We start from the raw sequence: 20,019 nt of genomic DNA on the forward strand, positions 1-20,019 counted from the left end.
CCCCCCCCCCGCCTCCTCCCCAGCTGTAATGCTCTCAGCTACTGCTCCAGCACCATCTGTCTGCTTCCCCCCATGGCGATCAGGGACTAAACCTCTGAAACTCTAAGGTGTTCTTTTGGAAGAGTTGCCATGGTATTGATATCTCTTCCCAGCTGTGGGACAGAGACCAGGACATTAGTGCAGAAAAATATTTGATGCTGGAGGAGAAAAATACTCATGACTCTGAATGTGAGAAAGGACAAAAACCTTGTCCTTATCACAGTAGCTGAGAGAAATATGCTCAGAGCCCAGAGACAAGTTCCACTTTGATTTTAGAAGTGGTGTCCATCTCTTTAGTTACAAACATTAAGTTTAGTCTTTCCTATGGGTTCAGATGTGCTGTCTAACTCTCTCTGTACCTCCAGTGAATATAGTCATGAAGCAACATGGATTTTTTTCTATTCGGAAGATAATTGGCTCTTCCCAAGTCTGGATATTTTTAGAACATGTGTCCATATTTCCTTACAATTTTTCCTGTTGATATGGACATACCTCTTACATCATTTACATCAATATTTTCATGTTATATTAACTTTATGATAACATAATTCACATACAGAAAATAGATATTTGATTCAGGTTAACTATATTGTAATTAATATAACCTTACTTTGAAAATAAGGAATGAGCCAGGCATGGTGATGTGTGTGTATAATCCCAGCACTTAGAAAGCAGATGCAGGAGGAAGAGGAAGAGTTCAATGTTACCTTCGGCTACACTGTTGTGAAACACAGCTAAGCAGAGTCCATCAAGGCAAGGAGTAACCTGAGAACATCTGTGTCAGCCAGTGAAGGCCCCTAGAGCAGAAGACTGCTCCCAGAAGAGGCTGCTGTCAGACCAAAGGACAAGATCAAGTGACTGAGTCACATTCAGAACTAGGAACACAGTACAGTAGAAGCTGATGATGCCACCATGTCTGCTCTGTCAAAGGACGTTCCACACGGCTTTGGGTCTCTTCTCTGCTTTACTGTCTTCTGGAGCACTGAAGATTTTCCCCTTGCTGTTTTAGAGACTAGTCCCCCGGGGCCTTTTGTATGACTGAAGATCAGTGGTGATGGAGGTGAATAGTTGGGCTATATACTTTCATTTCCTCCCCCAGATGATTTTAAATACCTGTGTACTACAGAGGAACCTGTAGGCAAACTCCCATGACCTAGAAACAGAGAGTGCCAAATGGACAAATTACCTAACAGTAAACACACAGAAGGTGCCCCCCCACAATCTGAGACTCTCCTGCCCTGTTCCCACTCCAATCCAAGCTCAAAATATTGTGAAAATAAAATCAAGAAAAATTCTGATTTTCCTGAATATTCATTCACCAAGTCTAATAACAAGATAAATTCCTCATCACAGCTTAAAAGCAGCCTGTGGGGATTCTCTTGTTTCACTATGAGACTGATACCCAGTGCCCACACCAACGGAAATGCTGTGTTACAAACTTGAGGAGGATGAAAGTGACTCTCAGGTGTGATGAGGATCCTGGCAGAGAAAACAGAAAGCTGCCAGGCTCATTATTAGGTCTTGAATCCCTGCCATTGGTATTTTCAGTGGTCTCTATTTGCATCTACTTCTTACTTAAAAGTTTGTTTGTGTATCATCTAAATAAACATATTTATAAATTTGTGGCGCAATTTGTTATTACACTATGAATTAGTAAAGCTCGGTTGCTTACTTACTTTGTTGTAAAGTATAATCGTATGGCGTGGAGGGAGCCCCAAGCCAGTGAAGTGGAGTGAGAGTATCCAAATGGACAAAATTAGAAAGGAGAGGTCTGCACCTTTCTCTCATGAATTTCTTACGAAAGCCTGTTTCCTGCAACCTGGTTTACATACAATGCAAGCTGCCAAGGGTGGAAGCAAGTAAGCAGACCTACTCAGACGCAACATCTATACCAAGGCTGTGACCAGCATAGAAAGATATCTGTAAAGGTGAAGTAGGTGGAACCCACGTGTCAGTAGCAACCAACACCTGTCTAGATGTAAGGCCCAGTCAACAGAAGGGAATTCATGTCTGGTACTAGAAACCTAACCAGTTTCCTGGGACTAATGAAGTCATGGATTTTAGTTAAGAGCACTGACTAAAGGACTCAGAGTTCAATTCCTAGCACCCACATGATGGCTCTCAACCAAGATCTAAAACCCTCACACTGACATCCATGCAGGCAAAACAGCAACGAACATAAATATTACAAATTAAAATAAAAGGGCTAAAGAAATGGCTCGGCGGTTAAGAGCACTGACTGCTCTTCCAGAGGTCCTGGATTCAATTCCCAGCAACTACATGGTAGCTTATAGCCATTTATAATGTAATCCGGTGTCCTTTTCTGGCCTGCAAGCTTACCTGCAGGCATAACACTGTGTACATAATAAATAAATCTTAAAATAAAATTAAACAATAAATAAAAGGAAAGAAAAAGAATCTGCTACCACTGCTTGGCTAGACCAGCACAATTTCTCTGAATCTTGTTCTTATACCCAGAGATCAGTGTAGCTACCGCCTCTCATCAAATGAGCCTCTCTCTATGGCAGAGACCATTCCAGAAAACCACAACTGGACACAAAGCAGAGACCCACAGTGTGGAGATCCAGCACCCCAAAATACACTTGCATCACAGCTCCCTCATCCGTAAGCTCAGGGACCATGCCAGAGGAAAAAAGTACAAAAATTTTAAGAGGCAGAGTACCAGGATGTCTGCGTGAAACTGCCTTTCCTAAGATGGCGACAGAAACAAGACCAAGACACTAGCGCTGTGGATAGGAGGGGGAACCGTGTGAAGTCCCACCCCCAAAGAAAGAACCACAAAGACCAGAGCACTAGCGCTGTCGATGGGCATGTTAATGTAGGAGGGGGAAACTATGTGAAGTCCCACCCTAAAGAAAGAACCACCAGCAACTATAGTCTGCAGAGAGAAGAAGAATCACCCGCTGCCATGGATGAACCCTCTTACTGTTTGTCCAATATGGTGGTCACCCCTGAAGCCATATCTACCACCCAATCAACAGATTAACACTATAATGACTTATGCCTATCTATACATCCAAATAACAGTTGGCTCTTATAAATAATACATTTTAAAAGGCCAACAATTCCTGGCTTGACTGAAATCCATAGGTGATCACATGACTCACATATTTGTACATAAACATGTATATGTTTGTGCGCACGTGTGTGCCTATGTGTAACAAATATAGTCAAAGATAAAGAGGCTTATCGATTGGAAGGTGAGAAGCCTGGGAAGGGTTCAAGGTGGGTGACTGGGATGAGCTTGAGAGAGGAAAGGGAGGAAGAGGTGGTACCATTCTATTTCAATTAAAAACATTTAATAAAAAGAAAACCCAAATAATGAAAAAAAACCTTAAAAACAAAATTAGATAAATGTTAGAAGGAAATAAGAAATACAAACAGTAGCCGAGTGAATTCCAGGACAGCCAGGGCAACACAGAGATCTCCCATCTCAAAAAAACAACAGAAGAAGAAGAGGAGGAAGGAGAGCAGGAGGAGGAAAAAGAGGAAGAAGAAGAGAAAGAGGAGGAGGAAGAAGAAGAAAAGAAAAGACAAGAAAAAATTAAAACAGGACTACTTAATTTTTAAAAACCAGTGAAAAGTCTAGGTATGGTGGCACTGGCTTCTCAGAAAGCAGAGGAAGGTGGATCTCCTTTGTAACCCTCCTGGCTCGAGGGCTGATTTCTTCAGACCCTGCCTGCCTCTCATAACCACACCTCTCTGCCCACCTCCTGCTATTTGCTATAATCCTCGCTCCTGGTTCCAGTTGCATCGGAAGTCCCACCTCTACAGAGACCAAAAGAAGCCGCTGATTGGGCCAGCAAGCTGACGAACTTGTGGGAGGGATTTTGCCTCACCTATTCTACCTGTTGGCTTGTAACAAAGATCATTAAATTCAAGATGGCTGAGCGATCACAACTCCCGTCTAATTTTTATAAAACCTTCCACGTGGACAGGTATAATTTTGGCCACCCTATTTTCTCCCAAACTCTCTCTTACCGTTGCCTTTCCTTCTAACTCCATTTCCCAGGTAACCCTTTCTTTAACATTGACGCTGGCCACCAACACTCCTTGAGTTCAAGGCCATGTGATCTACATAGCAAGTTCTAGGCCAGCAGAGATCTGTCTCAATAGAAAGGGGAGGGCACTCTCAACAGTTAAGAGCACTCACTCCACTTACAGAGAAATCAGGTTCTGTTACACACACACACACACACACACACACACACACACACACACACACCATGCTAAATGGCAGCTCACAGCTACCTGTAACTCCAGTTTTAGGTATTTTGGCACCCTCTTCTGGCCTCTACAGACACTGAACACATGCAATGCACTTATATACATTCAGACGAAACACTTCCAACATGAAAATAAAGACAAATAAAACAGTGAGGTAAAGTCAAAATATTGCCCAATAATGAGAAGTGTGAGCAAGATTAGACATGTCAATAAAAAATATTGATAAAAAGGGAATCACAAGGTCTAAAAGAGAAAGAAAGGAAGGGAGGAAGGAAGGAAAGAAGAAAAAAATTTTTAGAGTAATCCCTTTACTAAGGTACTCAAAAACTGGGCAGTACCAGTTTTGGGCATGGAGGTAAACACATCAGTGTAAACTATGGATCTGTCCCCATGGTTATTAACTCTGCTGCTAAGTCTGTTTGGGTAAGAGCCCAATGTTAACCAGAGCCATCTTCATCCAAGTACTGGTCCTTCTTTGCACACTGAGCCCTCTGCTGGCCACACTTAAATTTACAATCTGAGGCCTGTACAGCAACAGAGAGAAAATATTTATAAATCATATATTAATTGAGAGGTTGATATTGAAGCACATGAACAATTTAAATGACTCAACAGCTAGAAACAGCCTGGTTTGGGACTGTATTTTATAATGTAATATACGATGTAATATTATTAACATGAGAACTTGGGCATAAGCAAGAAAGGAAAGGTTATGGTTTAATAGTGGTGTGTCTGCACATCAATTTGACAAAGGGTCCATTTTCTGTTAACTTGACACGACATAGACTCACGTGGGAAGAGGAAACTCCAATCGAGACGATGCCTTTATCATATTGGCAAGTCTATGGAATATTTTCTTGATTCATGATTGATGTGGGAGGGTCCAGCTCACTGTGGGAGGTGCCACTCTTGGGCAGCTGGACCTTAGTTGTAGAAAAAGACAATCTGAGCAAGCCATAGAGAACAAGCCAGTATGCAGCATTCCTCCATGGTCTCTGCTTCAGTTCCTACTTCCCTGCTTAGAGTTTCTGTCCTGGCTTCCCTTAGTGATGAACTATGAACCCAAACATGCTAGCCAAATAAACCCTTTGTTCCCCCTCCTTCAATAAAAATTAAACATAAACAAGATATCAGATTGTGTATATTTCCAAGAAAGAGAGATGAACGGTCAGCAAATCTATGACGATAGTATCTACTGGCATTAATGGCTATGGATTCGCAGAGTAGAATACCAACCCTACTGCACATCCATTGGAGTGACTGCTGGCAAATGGATGATCCAAACATTGGTACGGATGTAGAAAATAGAGCAACCTGGGAGTGGCACCTGATTTATAAAACTTTATTCAGAGCTCTCCAAAAGTCAAAACCACATAAAGTCAGATATGGAGGCACATTCCTTTAATCACAGCACTTGAGAGGCAGAAACACATATATCTTAACGAGTTCAAGGCCAAAATGGTGGCATGCACACAGCCATGATTCCAGCACTTAGGAGAGCCTCAGCTACATAAGACTTTGTTTTACACACACACACACACACACACAGATACACACACACACACACACACACGTGCACACACACACACACACGTGCACACACACACACACACATGCACACACACACACACAATTAAAAATAGAAATAAAACATGACTATTTTCTAGTTTTCTTCCCTATCTTATACGCTCTTTTAGTGTAGCATCCTGTGCTGCTTTAGACATCTTGCCAGCTGCTGGAAAAGCTTCTTTCCCTATCTTCCACACTCCACTGGTGGAGCATCCTGTGTTGCTTTAGGTATCTTGTACAATGCTGAAGAACAGTGTCTCCCTTACTGTTTCTGACCTCAGTGAGAAGTCTATCGAAAATCCAGCTTCATATATGCTTTTCGGGTGCATTTCTCTGCATGTTTATTTCTAGTCTTAATCTTTTATATTTTTATTTTACCGTTTTAGATTTTTATTTATGTATTTTACGTCTAACAAGTGCTCTATCCGCATGTACACCTGCATGACAGAAGAGGGCACCAGATACCATTATAGATGGTTGTGAGCCACCATGTAGTTGCTGGGAATTGAACTCTGGAAGAGCAGCTGGTGCTCTAACCATCCATCCATCCCTCTAGTCTCTATCTTTTTTTTTAATGTGTAAATAATGTTTATTATAGAATCTGTCTGATGACAAGATTTTTTAATATTATTTTCTTTTTTATTTTTTATTAGATATTTTCTTTATTTACATTTCAGATGATATCTCCTTTCCCAGTTTCCCCTCTGAAAAAAAAAAAAAAACCCTGTCCCCTTCCCCCTTTCCTTGCTCACCAACCTACCCTCTCCTGCTTCCTGGTCCTGGCATTCCCCTACACTGGGGCATAGAACCTTCACAAGACCAAGGGCTCTCCTCCCATTGATCACCAACTAGGCCATCTTCTGCTTCATATGCTGCTGGAGCCATGAGTCCCACCATGTGTACTCTTTGGCTGGTGGTTTAATCCCTGGGACTTTGAGGGTACTAGTTACTTCATATTGTTGCTCATCCTAAGGGGCTATAAACCCTTCAGCTCCTTGGGTCCTTTCTCTAGCTCCTTCATTGGGGACCCTGTACTCAGTCCAATGGATGGCTGTGAGCCTCTACTTCTGCATTAGTCAGGTACTGTATGAGCCTCTCAGGAGACAGCTATATCAGGCTCCTATCAGCCAGCACTTGCTGGAAATCCACAATAGTGTCTGGGTTTGGTGATTGAATATGGGAAGGATTCTCAGGTGGAGCAGGCTCTGGAATGTCCTTCCTTCAGTCTCTGCTCTATAATTTGTCTCTGCAACTCCTTCCGTAGGTATTTTGTTCCCCCTTCTAAGAAGGAACAAAGTATCCACACTTGATCTTCCTTCTTCTTGAGTTTCTTGTGGTTTGTGGATTGTATTTGGGGTATTCCAAGCCTCTGGACTAAATTTGAACATAGTACCACCTGAGGACCCACCTATACCACTCCTGCATATATACCCAGAAGATGCTCCAACATGTAATAAGGACACATGCTCCACTATGTTCATAGCAGCCTTATTTATAATAGCCAGAAACTGGAAACAACCCAGATGTCCCTCAACTGAGGAATGGATACAGAAAATGTGGTACATCTACACAATGGAGTACTCCTCAGCTATTAAAAACAGTGAATTTGTGAAATTCTTAGGGAAATGGATGGATCTAGTCTCAATCTTAGTAAAGCAGTCACACTCACAACAAACTGAGCTACTCGCAACTCCCAGTGAATTCTCATTTTCACGTTTTGCTTGCCGTCACCGCTGCCAAGAGCACACTCTGACTCAGACCTGTCTTCTCTTCTGCAGTCTATGTTTAGTAGAACTACAAAATGGGGAGGAGTACTGGGGAGACGGGATAGTGAACATGGTGTTCACTGAACATGAGGAACTCAGTTCAAATCCCCAGAGCCCACAAAAAAAAAAGCCAGCTGTGGGTGCATTTTCCTATAACCCCAGTAATTGGAGGAAGGGGATGGGCAGAGCTGAGCACTTGCCTGTCGGCCAGCCAGCCCAGCCTGATTGGTCAGCTTTTGGTTCAGCACAGAGATCCTGACTCAAAGTAAGAACCAGAAAGTGAAAGAGACACCTGCTGTCCTACTCTGTCCTTCAAAAGCACACACAAGTAAGCACACTGCACGCGTGTGCACACATACACACACATACCACATTTTCCTAACACCGGGTAGCAATAAGTGGCTGTGGTGTGTGAGTCCACTCTGGTAAAGCACAGCTGTATGTCACACACACTTTGCACCACTCTGCAAACTCTGATGCTCTGCATGTTGTAAGAAAGTGTTTCCTGTTGCCACTTTGCAGATAAAAACATGATATTTAGAAGGTGAAGTAACGTTTCCAGATGCCATAGTCAGTACTGTTAGATGCATACTGTCAACTCAAGACTGCCCAAGCCTGGACTCCTCATCCTTCTCCTCCGTGAAGGTAAGAAGGAGGCCTTGTGCCCAATCCTTTCCTTACTGATTCCTGACACACCCATCCCATCCCCTCCCCTCAGTAAATCGGAGCCAGGGTGTGCATAGAGAAATAAGTGGGTTTATTTATTTGATCTCCAACAGCACTTCCTTAAAGCTTGGTGAATGCTAAGCATGAGCCAGAAAGAGATGTTAATGGCAGAAGTAGACTTGGTCCACAGGATCCAAGCCAGAGATCCTGGGAGGCTGGGAACCAGGAGCGGGGAAGTAGTTTCCAGACCACACAGAGCACAAGTCCAGAGCTGTTGCCAAATGTCAGGAATCAGGCTACAAGGGGAAAAAAAGGTAAGACCTTCAACATAGGAACCAGCTAAATCATTTCCACACAGACATTGTAAGGGAGCATGCTGAGAAAGGTCAAACAGGGAAGTGGGGCTGAACTTAAGAGGATCCAGGATTTCAGAAGAATAGGTTCAAGTCTCGTTGTCATTGTAAAACTCAACACTCAGAGCATTGAACTAGACATTCCTCAAAGTATACCTATCCTTTGTGCTGTGACTACAGGCACCATGAAGTAAATAACCTGGATAACAAATAATGTACACAGTGCCTTACAAAACATTTCAGTTTCAGTATTTCTATTCTGCAGGCAAAGAGACTCAGAGAGTCGTTCACCCATGGCCCTTACCCAGACAAGCTGCAGTAGAATCAAAGCCTCAAGCAATTCTAAGCTTTGCCCTAAGAAATTGGGGACAGTTCCCTTAAAGGTCTAACAGGAGCTCTTGATTAGAGTAGAATCTCTTGGCTCATAAGCCTTGGGCTTCGGAACTCTGAACAGAAAGGGGCTGGAGAGAAACGAGATCTGCCTACCCCAGCCCACTCCTTACCTCACACTGGGGGAAGGCAGACTTTCCCACACATGCCCTCACAACACTTGTATCTGCCGTCACACTGACTGTCCCTCTGGCAGTTATTGATAGGGTTAAGCATCAGACATTTTCCTTGGAATTTGAGGCACCTCCCAGGCTTCCTCCTCACTGGTGAGAAAAGATTCACAGGGCCGATGCCTTAATGTTCAGGCACGACATCTCCGACATCTCCGCTTCTTTAACCCAACATCTCCTGCCCCAGCCAGGAAGTTCATCCCCATCCACCCCTCACCTCCGTCTCCTGAGAGAGCACCTGCTTCCTCTCTAACATCTAGCCTCCAGCCAGCATAGGGGACTAACTCTCCAGCCCTGAAAGCATTGAATGGTTTCCATCGAGCTATTGAATGCCTAAGGCCTAGGTGATTTCTTGTAAAGCCATCCTCCCCACAGAGTGGCGACTGCAGACAAGTGGCTCTTCCTGCCGATGGCAGCAGGAGGCCTTGGCTAACTGACATATTGGACCCAACAGCTCTTAGGAACAAGGATGCCTAGGAGGAGCCCTTCATTCACTCAGTCACCTTCAGTGCTGGCTCTTGACATTCATTTTCCTCTCTCTAGTTTCTCTGCTGGCTCACCTGGTTTGCGAATGGGCACAGGATTCATGCACCTGACACCGCAAGTGTCTTGGCAGCACCTCTGCTTTCCTGAGCATTCCCAGTCCGAATTGCACTGTGGTTTCTCATACTTAAGGCACTGGGCAGGCTTTTTAGCAGGGCAGGCTCCAATTTTGATAGCATCTAAAGAGAAGCTCAAAATGTTAGGAGGGTATGGATTAGCATCATTCCTAGACAAAGATCCACATCTCAGAATATAGAGCCTCATTCCAGTGGCCCACAACTTCAAAGAGAAATACTGGGCTGACCTGAGGGGGAAAAGAAGACAGGCTTGGTCAAACAAGACATGTGACCAGGAGACATCACAAACTGAGGATTAAAGGGCACAGGGTTCCCAGTCAAATTTTTCCACATCAGGGCTAAGTGAGATCTCACAAAGACAGAAGGAGGATAGGAATAGTAGGGACCAAGAGGAATAAATATGAAGGGAACTAATATGTGAGATGCTGAGAACTAAAGCCAGAGGCAGGAATGGAAGGGCTAAAGGGCATGGACAGAGCTGTACTAGACCTGAGCTGACAGGGTGGCTGCCTAACAAGAGGAGCATCTTGAGGAGCCTTGGAGCCTCATCGAGACCTCAGACCCCACTGAGACACGGATGTCTCCCTGAGGTCCAGAGTAAAGTGAGAAACAGCCTGTAGAAGGATAGACACCCCCACACCATCAGGAGCCCCCACCTCTGATACTCCAGGCAATGTTGGACCAAAGCAACTCCAACTCACCATTTTTGCCTCCTTCCACAGTCCAGGGTGCCAGGATCCCCAGAGCAAGGAGCACCGTGAGAGGTAAGAGGCCGCTGGACTTCATGGTGAAGGCAGGGTAGCTCTGATGGCCAGTCCTGAGAGTCACTATTTATATCTTTGCCAGTAGGCGTGGCCCCAGTGGAATGTACTTGGGCCCCTCCCTGCCGCTATTGCATAGGCAGGAAGCTTAGCCACAGAACAGAAGTCTTGGTGCTACAAAAGTAGGTGGTGGAGTTTCTGTTTCAGGCAGGACCGTGAGGCCATCAGAGTAACCAGCTGAGAGCTGAAAACGAAGGAAGATGGCCCGGAAGTTATCAGCAGAGGTGACCACCTGAGCCCTGAGCATTGTGAAGTTCCCAAGCCTATTGCTCTTACTAGTAGAGAAGAACCAGTCACAAAAGGGTTACCCCAACCTGAACCTGAGACATCAGACGTGGACGGCTGAAACTCTGCCATACACCTCTATTGTTTTTTCTTCATGTTCCTGGACTTTCTGGGATTTTGAAACTCTAACCTATTGCTCAATACAAATTCCTTCTTGAGATGCAGATGACACATGGCTCAACCAACTGATGTTTATTTCTGCCAACTCATTTGCACCGCTGTTCGCCCAGTGCCCATTCCATGACTGGAACCTGGAAAGCAGTCCCTAAACAAATGAAAGTTGCACACAGAAGGGCCCTGCCTTCAGCCAACCTTGCTGGAGCTCAGTCTCTTAGGCGTGAAATGACTTGGGACTGGTCCGAAGATTAAGGGCTTGAAATGACCCTTAAAGTCATGAATGGGTTGCATCAATTGCTAATAAGATTATTGGAGTGGATTGAAGTAAAGAGACGAGTCTGCTTACTCATCACAGCAATCAATGTTGAGCTGTGGTGTCGTTTGAGTTGTTAAAGGAATTAATTCTACCTACTCCTAAATCCTCCGCAGGCTTCAGAAGTCAGCCAAAACTGTGGCTGCCATGCATTCTGCCCATTGTGGGTGCTCCCTGGCGTGTGCAGACTGCTTCCAATGATTAAGAGAAACATCCTTCTCTCTAGACTCCAACCCAAAAGTCTCTTCCTAAAGCCTGAGCCTTACCTCAGCATCGTGGACCATCTCTGCAGATTTCATACTTGTGTATTTATCCCATTTACCTCCTCTGTCTATTCCCGTCTAATGTCACCCCCACCCACCTCCCTCTCAAGTTCTTGGCCCCCCTTTTTTTTTTAATTATTACTGTTCTGTGTGTATATGAGTAGATATACTGATACAACCTATTGAATCCAGTTAGTGCCGTTCATGTGCATATGTCTTTTAGGGCTCACCACTTGATATTTGATAGCCAACTGGGCTCACCCATGGGAAAGAGCCCCTCTCTTGGCAATCTTTATGTACCTGTATTTTATCATCTAGGGGTGAGGCCCCATGAGATTCCCCCTTCCACCATGGCGTTTCAACTGGTATTCCCATTGCCTTATTTAGGCAGCCATGATGTTGAGATGCCATGGTCCTTGTAATTTTCCCATTTATTCCTCAAAGGGAGTTTGTAGACATTAAAACAGACACAAAAAGGCTGTGCATTAAGTGCTGGGCTCCACAAGGCACTCTCTAAGCCAGGACCCAGCTGTTAGCAGAGCCTTTTAGGCAGAAATTATTTCATGGTTTAAATTTTGGTGCCAAAGAAAAGGGAAGAAAAATCAGTGTGCACTGAGTAACAACTGCCAGTGGTGTGAACTGGCTGTGCACTGAATAACAACCGCCAGTGGTGTGAACTGGCTGTGCACTGGGTAACAGCATCCAGTGGTGTGAACTGGCTGTGGACTGGGTAACAGCTGCCAGTGGTGTGAACTGGCTGTGCACTGGGTAACAGCCGCCAGTGGTGTGAACTGGCTGTGCACTGAGAAACAGCCACCAGTGGTGTGAACTGGCTGTGCACTGAGTAACAGCCGCCAGTGGTGTGAACTGGCTGTGCACTGAGTAACAACCGCCAGTGGTGTGAACTGGCTGCCAACTAGCAAACTTGTAGAGGCTGTAAGAGAGAAATGGAAGGTCTGCCTTCCCCTCATGGGCAAACTTGCTGACTGGTTAGGGCTTTGCTCTCACTCCTTCCCATTCAGCTCCTCTCCTTCCCATTCTGTGTTCCGTCCTATCTTCCTCCGTGCCAAGAAGTTTCTAAATATTTGTTTCTTAAAGAGTCAAGACAAGAATTCCACACCTAGATTTTTCTGTTTGTGATTAATGGTTGGTTGACTGACTATTTGAAAACCACTATTTTCGTCAGAAACAACCCTGTAACTAATCAACAGTATTTCTTACAAATAGAGCGAGCAGGATAACAATGCATGGGGAATCCCTGCTCTCAACATCATGGGTTCTAAGTCTTTAAATCATACAGCGCCAGGGTTAGAGGGAGCCTCTGGAGTTATCTGGACCAAGGAGTATAGCTACAGTCCCAGAGCCAAATCCAGAAGGCGGTGGGGGGGGGGGGGGGGTGTTTGCTTGCTTGTTTGTTTAGATGGATTTCTTTTAATGTGTTTTGAGTATTTTGCCTGCATGTATGTCTGTACACCACTTGTGTGCCTGGTACCCAAGGAGGCCAGCAGAAGGCAGCAGATTTCCTGGAACTGAAGTTTCCAGTTAAGAGCCAGTATATGAGCACTGAAACATAAACTCAGGTCCTCTGGAAGATTAGCCAGTACAGGCTTTTTTTTTTTTCTTTTCATATGTACATGGGATTACTGGAATATTTATATGGTCTATTCATCCACTGTAACAACAGTGTGAAATAGTTACAACAGAACCTGAAACATTTACTACAAAATCTAAAATACCTAATATTTGACACTTCACAGAAAACGCTTTCTAGCCTCTGCCTCAGGTCAAACTCTCAGCTTGTAGTAAAAGAAACAGGAGAAGGTGTAAACCACAGCTTGCATAAGGAGTTAATTCTAGAACTTAAGACAACCGAGTCATACCCAGAACCTGTTTAATTACAGGCTCATACTCACAATCCTACCCTAACCTACAAATGATTCACTAAATTGACTTCCACACGCTCTTGGCATCTATTAAACCCTGTAGATCTATCCATCCATTCGTTTGTACAAAAATTGCTTAACAACTGCTCACCGCATGCCAGGTGCTGTTCTAAGTCCTGAGGTTACACTGAACAAGACACACTGGGCAATACCGCATAGTCAGTCATGGAGAGCCTGGGCTTTTGAGTCAGGCTCACCTGATGTGTAAAGCTGTAAATGGGAGTGAGCATTGCTTTCTCCTGTGTGGGAGAGATGTGGTGAGGATCTGAAAACCCACAGCTGAGGGTCTGCAGACACTAGGCACACAGGAAGCTATCAGTTTCTAAGGAAAGACTCAATTCTCAGGTGAGGACTTCAAGGCTGTAATCCATCTCGCTCTGACCATTAGATGCTTGACAATATCTGGTTCTATCAGTGTTCTGGTTCTGTCTCTCTAGAGAACCCTGACTGTAATAACCTTTATGGCCCCATAGTTCCTAGTAGCATTTAATATATATACGTGTGTGTGTGTGTGTGTGTGTGTGTGTGTGTGTGTTTGTGCGTGTGTGTGTGTGTGTGTATGCAAAATTCCTCATGAGGCACATTATCCTTTGGTACTCGGAACACTGGCTTCACAAGAATATTTCTGGGGTCAATCATTTGGTTTCCTCGTGATCTATCAATGCCAGAGCAGGAAGAGGAACCTGGCAGCAGGATGGTGCCTGGGGTCAAAGGAGGCCATCCAGAGGCCTTTGCTTCTGGAAGTGTTCAGGTGCCTTTGGGGGAGCAACACTACATGTGCTTTTTAAGCTCCACGGTGGGGCCAGCTCTGGTGACACAGTCTGCAATCCCAGCCCTCAGGAAGGATGGTAGCAAGCTATAGATCAGCCTGGGTTTTATAACAAGACTCTGTATCCAAGAAAATAAATAATCCAGGTGGTTCAAACCTGTAATCTCAACATATGGGAGGCTGAGGCAGGAGGATTACCACAAACTGACCAGTCACAAGCTGCATAGTAAGTTTCAGGTTAGGGCTACAGAATAAAAGTTTGTCTCAGGAGGTAAATAAAGCTAAGTAGAAAACTAAAGAAAACTCAATACTTCAAATAACACTTTTTATTGTCACATTTTCACTTTACACCAGGTTGTTGCTGTTGCAAATTAATTACAGATAAAGAAAGAAAAGCATTTCATTTGTGTGAAAATTCTCAGGCTTCAACCACCACAGATCAAGACTGACCCCGACGCAACAATCAGAGATAAAACACAGTACCAGTGAAAGAAAACTGGGAAAATAAAAACTGGACAATTAACCTCTGGGACAAACTAAAAGCGACCTTGTGAAGCAACTTCCCAAATCATGAGGAGGATCCGACACCTTGTGCCTGGATCCCAGAACTTATTTATCAATAAATACGCGCCATGCGCACTTGTGCATTTTTGTGTTTTTGAACAAAAGGTGACAATTAGAAAGGCCTGTGGTTCGAAGGCTGAGGTGGCTGGGGAAACCCTAGGTAGGAGATAGATGCAACCACGCCCCACCCCACCAAAAGGAACATGTTGACAGGGCGACCACCCAGGGTGCCCAAACAGGCACCAGCAATGGAAATCTAATGGAGTGGAGTAAGAGCCACACTGAAGAGCGAATCCCTGATCTCAAGCAAATCTCAGAGCAGGCTCTTCACCCAAGGACACTGGCAGTCCTGGTTGAGTTCAGACGCTGAAAGGAAGTATAAAGTTTTGAGGAACTGGATGTAAGGAGTTCTCTCTGTTAAATTCAGATAAAGGGCCTTATCTTTATAGATGGAGTTACACCTAGAAGTTGAACCACTTCCAATGTACCCAGTGTGACATGTAAAATGTGAACAGAAAAACTGCAATGGAAACTCTTATTTTCCAAAGGGAAATATGAAAAGCAATCTGCATAGGGTCTCCAACCCTTGGAACACATGTTATCCTAGGAAGCCAAGGATATGAGCACTCCCTCTTTGGTGACAGAGGCACATCCTGGGCACAGCAATCTAGAAAGTCTAGTTCTGATCTCAGAAGCCCCTCCCTTGCCTACCGCCTTCTATGGGTCACCTCTCTGAGGACAGCGATGCACCTTTGTTGAGGGAGGCAGGCAAGCAGGGATGAGTAGAACCCAGGAAACACTGAGCAATCTGTAGCGGCTCTTGGCAAAGCTTGAATTGCTTGTTAAGTTGGATCCTGGTCAATTTAATTCAAGTAAAGCATGAGCTAGCAGCCACATTCCGAAACTGTGCTGAGTCAGGTTTCCATAGTTCATCCTCCTTGAGTGTGAATGTGCACTTTTAACCTGGAGGTGTGCATCTTCTCTTATCTCTTGGAAATTGCTTCTCAGCTGTTTTCTCTGTTCTCTTTCCGTAGGTTCCAGTGGCTACATATTAGCTATTCTATTTCTGTTGTCTTTGTTCTGTCTATTCTTGTAAGGTTTTCTTCCTATCTCTCAGTGTCATGGACCCCAGTGAATTTCTCAGTACTAGCTTCCAATTCACTAATTTTACTTTATAAATGAGTATAGCTGTCTTCAGACACATCAGAATAGAGCATTGGGTTCCATTACAGATGGTTGTGAGCCACCATGTGGTTGCTGGGAATTGAACTCAGGACCACTGCAAGAGCAGTCAGTGCTCTTAACCACTAAGCCATCTCTCCAACCCTGTTTCCACAATTCTTAATATCAACTTGGCAATTTTTAATAATATATATCCCTCTGCTAATTTTTTTTTAATGAATTAAAGCTAACAATCATTTGACCATTTGTTAGGAATACTTATGTCTTGAAAACTCAGCTTCTTTGTTTATCGTTTGTTTCTTTTTTTTTTTTTTTTTACTTCATTTTTCCAGGCAGAGTCTCACTACGCAACCTAGGCTTGTCTAGAAGTCTCTATTGTAGATGAAACTAGCCTCTAACTCACCGAGATAACCCTGACTCTTCCAAGTTCCGGGATCAAAGGCATGGGTGACCATGCTCAGCTCATTATTTTTAACATATGTAGTTGATCCTCCTGCCTCAGTCTTCCCAGTGCTGAAACCACTGGTGTAAGTAAGTCTCAGTCATTCTGCAGTCCTCCCTAGTCACCTGTACCCTGTTTCTGCAGCCAGCCCCAATTCACACGTCCAGGACATGGCTATGCCTTTCGAATATTGTCAAGCTCCTGTTGCTGGGATGTCTTTGAGGTCCGTGCCTTTGCCCAAGTTTCAGAATTGGTCTGTGGATTTCGCCTCATCTAAGAGAACCATTTGACCATGTGTAAAATGCCCCAAAGGAGTGGTAGGAGTGATGTGGAAAGGTATTAAAATGAAAAAGAAGGAGGAAGAGGAGGAGGAGGAGGAGAAAAAGGGGAAGGGGAAGAAGAGGGGGGAGAGAAAGAGGAAGAGGAGGAGGAGAAAAAGGGGAAGGGGAAGAAGAGGGGGAAGAGAAAGAGGAAGAGGAGAGAAAGAGGAGGAGGGAGAAAGAGGAGAAGGAGGAAGAGAGGGAGGAGGAGGAGAAGATGATGATGATGATGAAGAAGGTGAAGATGATGAAGATGATGAAGACCTGCCCCTGACGATGGCTTTTGTGTGTTTGGTGTTATTCTTCCTCCTGTGGTTAAGAATAAAATTCTCAACCAGTGATATTTCCATGTGAAAATACTTTAGTGTCTTCTCCAATCAAGCTGCTGCTCAAGCGGCATTCCACACAGTAAGAATGCATACATTATATATGGTTGCAGAAGGAAGCAAGCACAGTCTGTGAGCCAATCTCACACAGGAAGTGAGGAGCAGCCTCTCTGTCCTCTTCCTTCCATTCCTGCGGGGAGGGGCGGCGTGGGAGTGAGTGGAGGGGGAGGGGACATGAGTTGGCCATACTTCCTGGTTCTCCTGTCTCTCCCTGGGAAGGAGGACCAAAGGCACTCTAACTGCATCCCTGCTGACTCATGAACTACTCATCCCTTGCCTCCCAAGAGACTCAGGTACAACTCATTGTCTTGAGTTCTTTATGTGTCTGCTTCTCAGAAAGAGCGCTGATAGTGTGCAGTCTTAGACTCTGACACCAAACAACTAACTGGCAATGGCTGCTGAACTTCTTCAGAGAGCTCATGAGAAAGACTATATTTGATTAGTCATCCATGTACATAGAAAATAGAATGGGGCTTACGGACTACCATCTGCAGCCTAATTATAACTGGCTCTCATAATTAAAAATCATAAACTGTTTACACTAAAAATGTACTTCAAAAGAGGTTTAGAATGACTCATTTCACTGGAAATACCCATCTAAAATCATATAGTAAATAAGTAGCCTTGGTGAATTTAGGTTTCTCTGAACCCAGTAACTCCAAAGTAACCCAAGGTATCTTTTGTTCAGCCACACCACTCCTTAACTAAGTCAGAACTCAAATTCTGACCCCATCTCTTCTGTCTGTTTTAAAACATTTGTCCATTCAATTTCTCCAGACACATCATTGAGTATCTCCTGTAACCTAAGCATTCACACTCACACACATTCGCATACACCAACACTCACACTCTCATACACAAACGTGTATGGACATACACTCACACTCTCACAGACATATACTCACACGCTCACCTATACACACTCTCACACTCTCAGAGACATATATTCATACTCACACATACACTCATATTCACACACGCATGTGTACACACTCACACTCTCATATACACACGTGCATACATGAACACTCACACTCTCATACATACATACACAGACACACACTCACATACACACTCACACACACACACACTCACATAGACACACACACTCACAGAAAGATATCTGCTGACCAAGATTATTGCATCTCAAAAGACATTACTCAGTCCAGTTAACCATTAAAACGATCTTTCTACTTCTAGAATCTAGAGCTATTCTTTATCACTACATACCTTCCTCATCTTAGCCAAGAACACTGAGGAGACCGATATAAACCAGCCAAGTAGCTGAACTCGGGATAAAATGAAGAGGAGATTCATCCCAGACTTGGAGAGGCATGAAGCTGAGGAGAGGTAACCGTGTGGGAGATATAAAATAGTTTGAATGGTTTCATAAGTTATGAGCTAGTTGGAGGAATAATCCAAAGCTTGTGGCCTAGGCATTTGTTAATAAATAATTAGTCTCAGAGTTGTCATTTTTGGGAGCAGCGGCAGGGAGGGAAAAGTAGATTAATTTTTTACATTAAACTCGGAGAAGAAGGTAACCGTATCTGGGCCTCCCCAGTGCCAGGAGAGCGGTGCTGTCAGCCTGGTGCTGGGAAGCCATATGCAATTGTTACAGACATAAGCAGCACTGGAGAGAAACACCCTAAGGAAAGTATCCTAGGACCTTATCCTATCTAGTCATGTGTTCTTGGCCCCAACAACTGTGCCAAATATTGATATCAAATTATGAGATGTCTTAGTTACTTTTCTATTGACATAATAACATGACCAATGCATTACAAAAGAAAAATGTTTATTGGGGCTCATGGTTCCAGAAAATTAGAGTCCACAGTCATCATGGCAGGGAGCATGGTGGCAAGCAGGCAGGCATGGCACCGAAGCAGAAGCTAAGAGCTTACATCTGAGCCGCAAGCAGAAAACAGAGACAGAGCACTCACTGGGAATAGTGTGGGGTTTTGAAACCTCAGCCCCCATCCCCAGTGACACACACTCTCCACCAAGGCCATACCTCCTAATCCTTTTGCTGGGGATTAAGTGGTAACCCACGCATACAATATCGACTGGCTGTGGAGGTGTGTCCTTCTGTTCTCAATTACTAATTACTGTGCCCGTGGTGCCAGGCTAGCCGGATAAGTAAATATCACTTCTTCAGCTGCCCCAAAAGAAAGGCAAGCTGCCATGGGCAGGAATCTCTCCCACTATGCTAGTAGCTTTTTTCTATGACAACAAAATGTGCCATTTGAGCAATAGAACTGGAGCTGGGGCAGAACAACAGGCATAAGCCACAAATGGGGACACTCGCCCCCACCGAAAGCCCCACACAACCTTCACAACAGCTCCACCAATCGTATACCAAATATTCAGAATATGAGCCTATGAGGGCCATTTTATTTAAACCACCATATGGAGGATGCTTTAAATCCAATCAAAAAGTGTTGGGTACCCCCACGACATTCGTGCCACTATTAGTAAACCAGGGGCATGCCTTGTGGGCCAGTTGTTGCTGTAGCTCCCAGTCTGAACTTGGGCACAGCACCTTCCGGCACTATGAAAGCTAGCCAGCAGGAATAAGACTATCAGGTGGGTAAAAATTCATTTCTCCATGTTAAACTGATTCCTAATAGGGCAAGGGGTCACCTGGCTGGCCCACGCCAAGGTGTGCCCCTCAGAAATTATGCCATGCAAGCGATCTGCTATAAAGGGGGTTTATTGCGTGATTAGAGAGACCTGAGGACCTAGGAAAGGAGAAAGGTGGTGAGTGAGCCAAGAGGGCAGAGAGAGAAAGGATGC

General features: G+C 44.3%; 1 protein-coding gene across 4 annotated transcripts in view; it reads right to left on the reverse strand.

Annotated features, from left to right (window-relative positions):
- Positions 1–8,358: 8,358 nt before the first annotated feature.
- The window catches only part of Slpi (secretory leukocyte peptidase inhibitor), a 36,199-nt gene continuing 24,538 nt past the window's right edge, over positions 8,359–20,019 (reverse strand). For 3 of the 4 annotated variants that reach the window (XM_031373748.1, XM_031373749.1, XM_031373750.1), the window contains exons 2-5: positions 10,523–10,826; positions 9,762–9,923; positions 9,145–9,294; positions 8,359–8,584 (exon numbers count right to left, since the gene is read on the reverse strand). In XM_031373748.1, coding sequence (XP_031229608.1) covers positions 9,146–9,294; positions 9,762–9,923; positions 10,523–10,607 — 396 coding nt within the window. In that variant the 5' untranslated portion in view covers positions 10,608–10,826 and the 3' untranslated portion in view covers positions 8,359–8,584; position 9,145. Of the gene's footprint in view, positions 8,585–9,144; positions 9,295–9,761; positions 9,924–10,522; positions 10,827–13,654; positions 13,803–20,019 lie in introns of all 4 variants that reach the window. The other variant, XM_031373747.1, reaches the window with a different exon arrangement.

This window comes from Mastomys coucha, unplaced genomic scaffold (assembly GCF_008632895.1).
Source record: "Mastomys coucha isolate ucsf_1 unplaced genomic scaffold, UCSF_Mcou_1 pScaffold15, whole genome shotgun sequence".
Taxonomy (NCBI): Eukaryota; Metazoa; Chordata; class Mammalia; order Rodentia; family Muridae; genus Mastomys; species Mastomys coucha.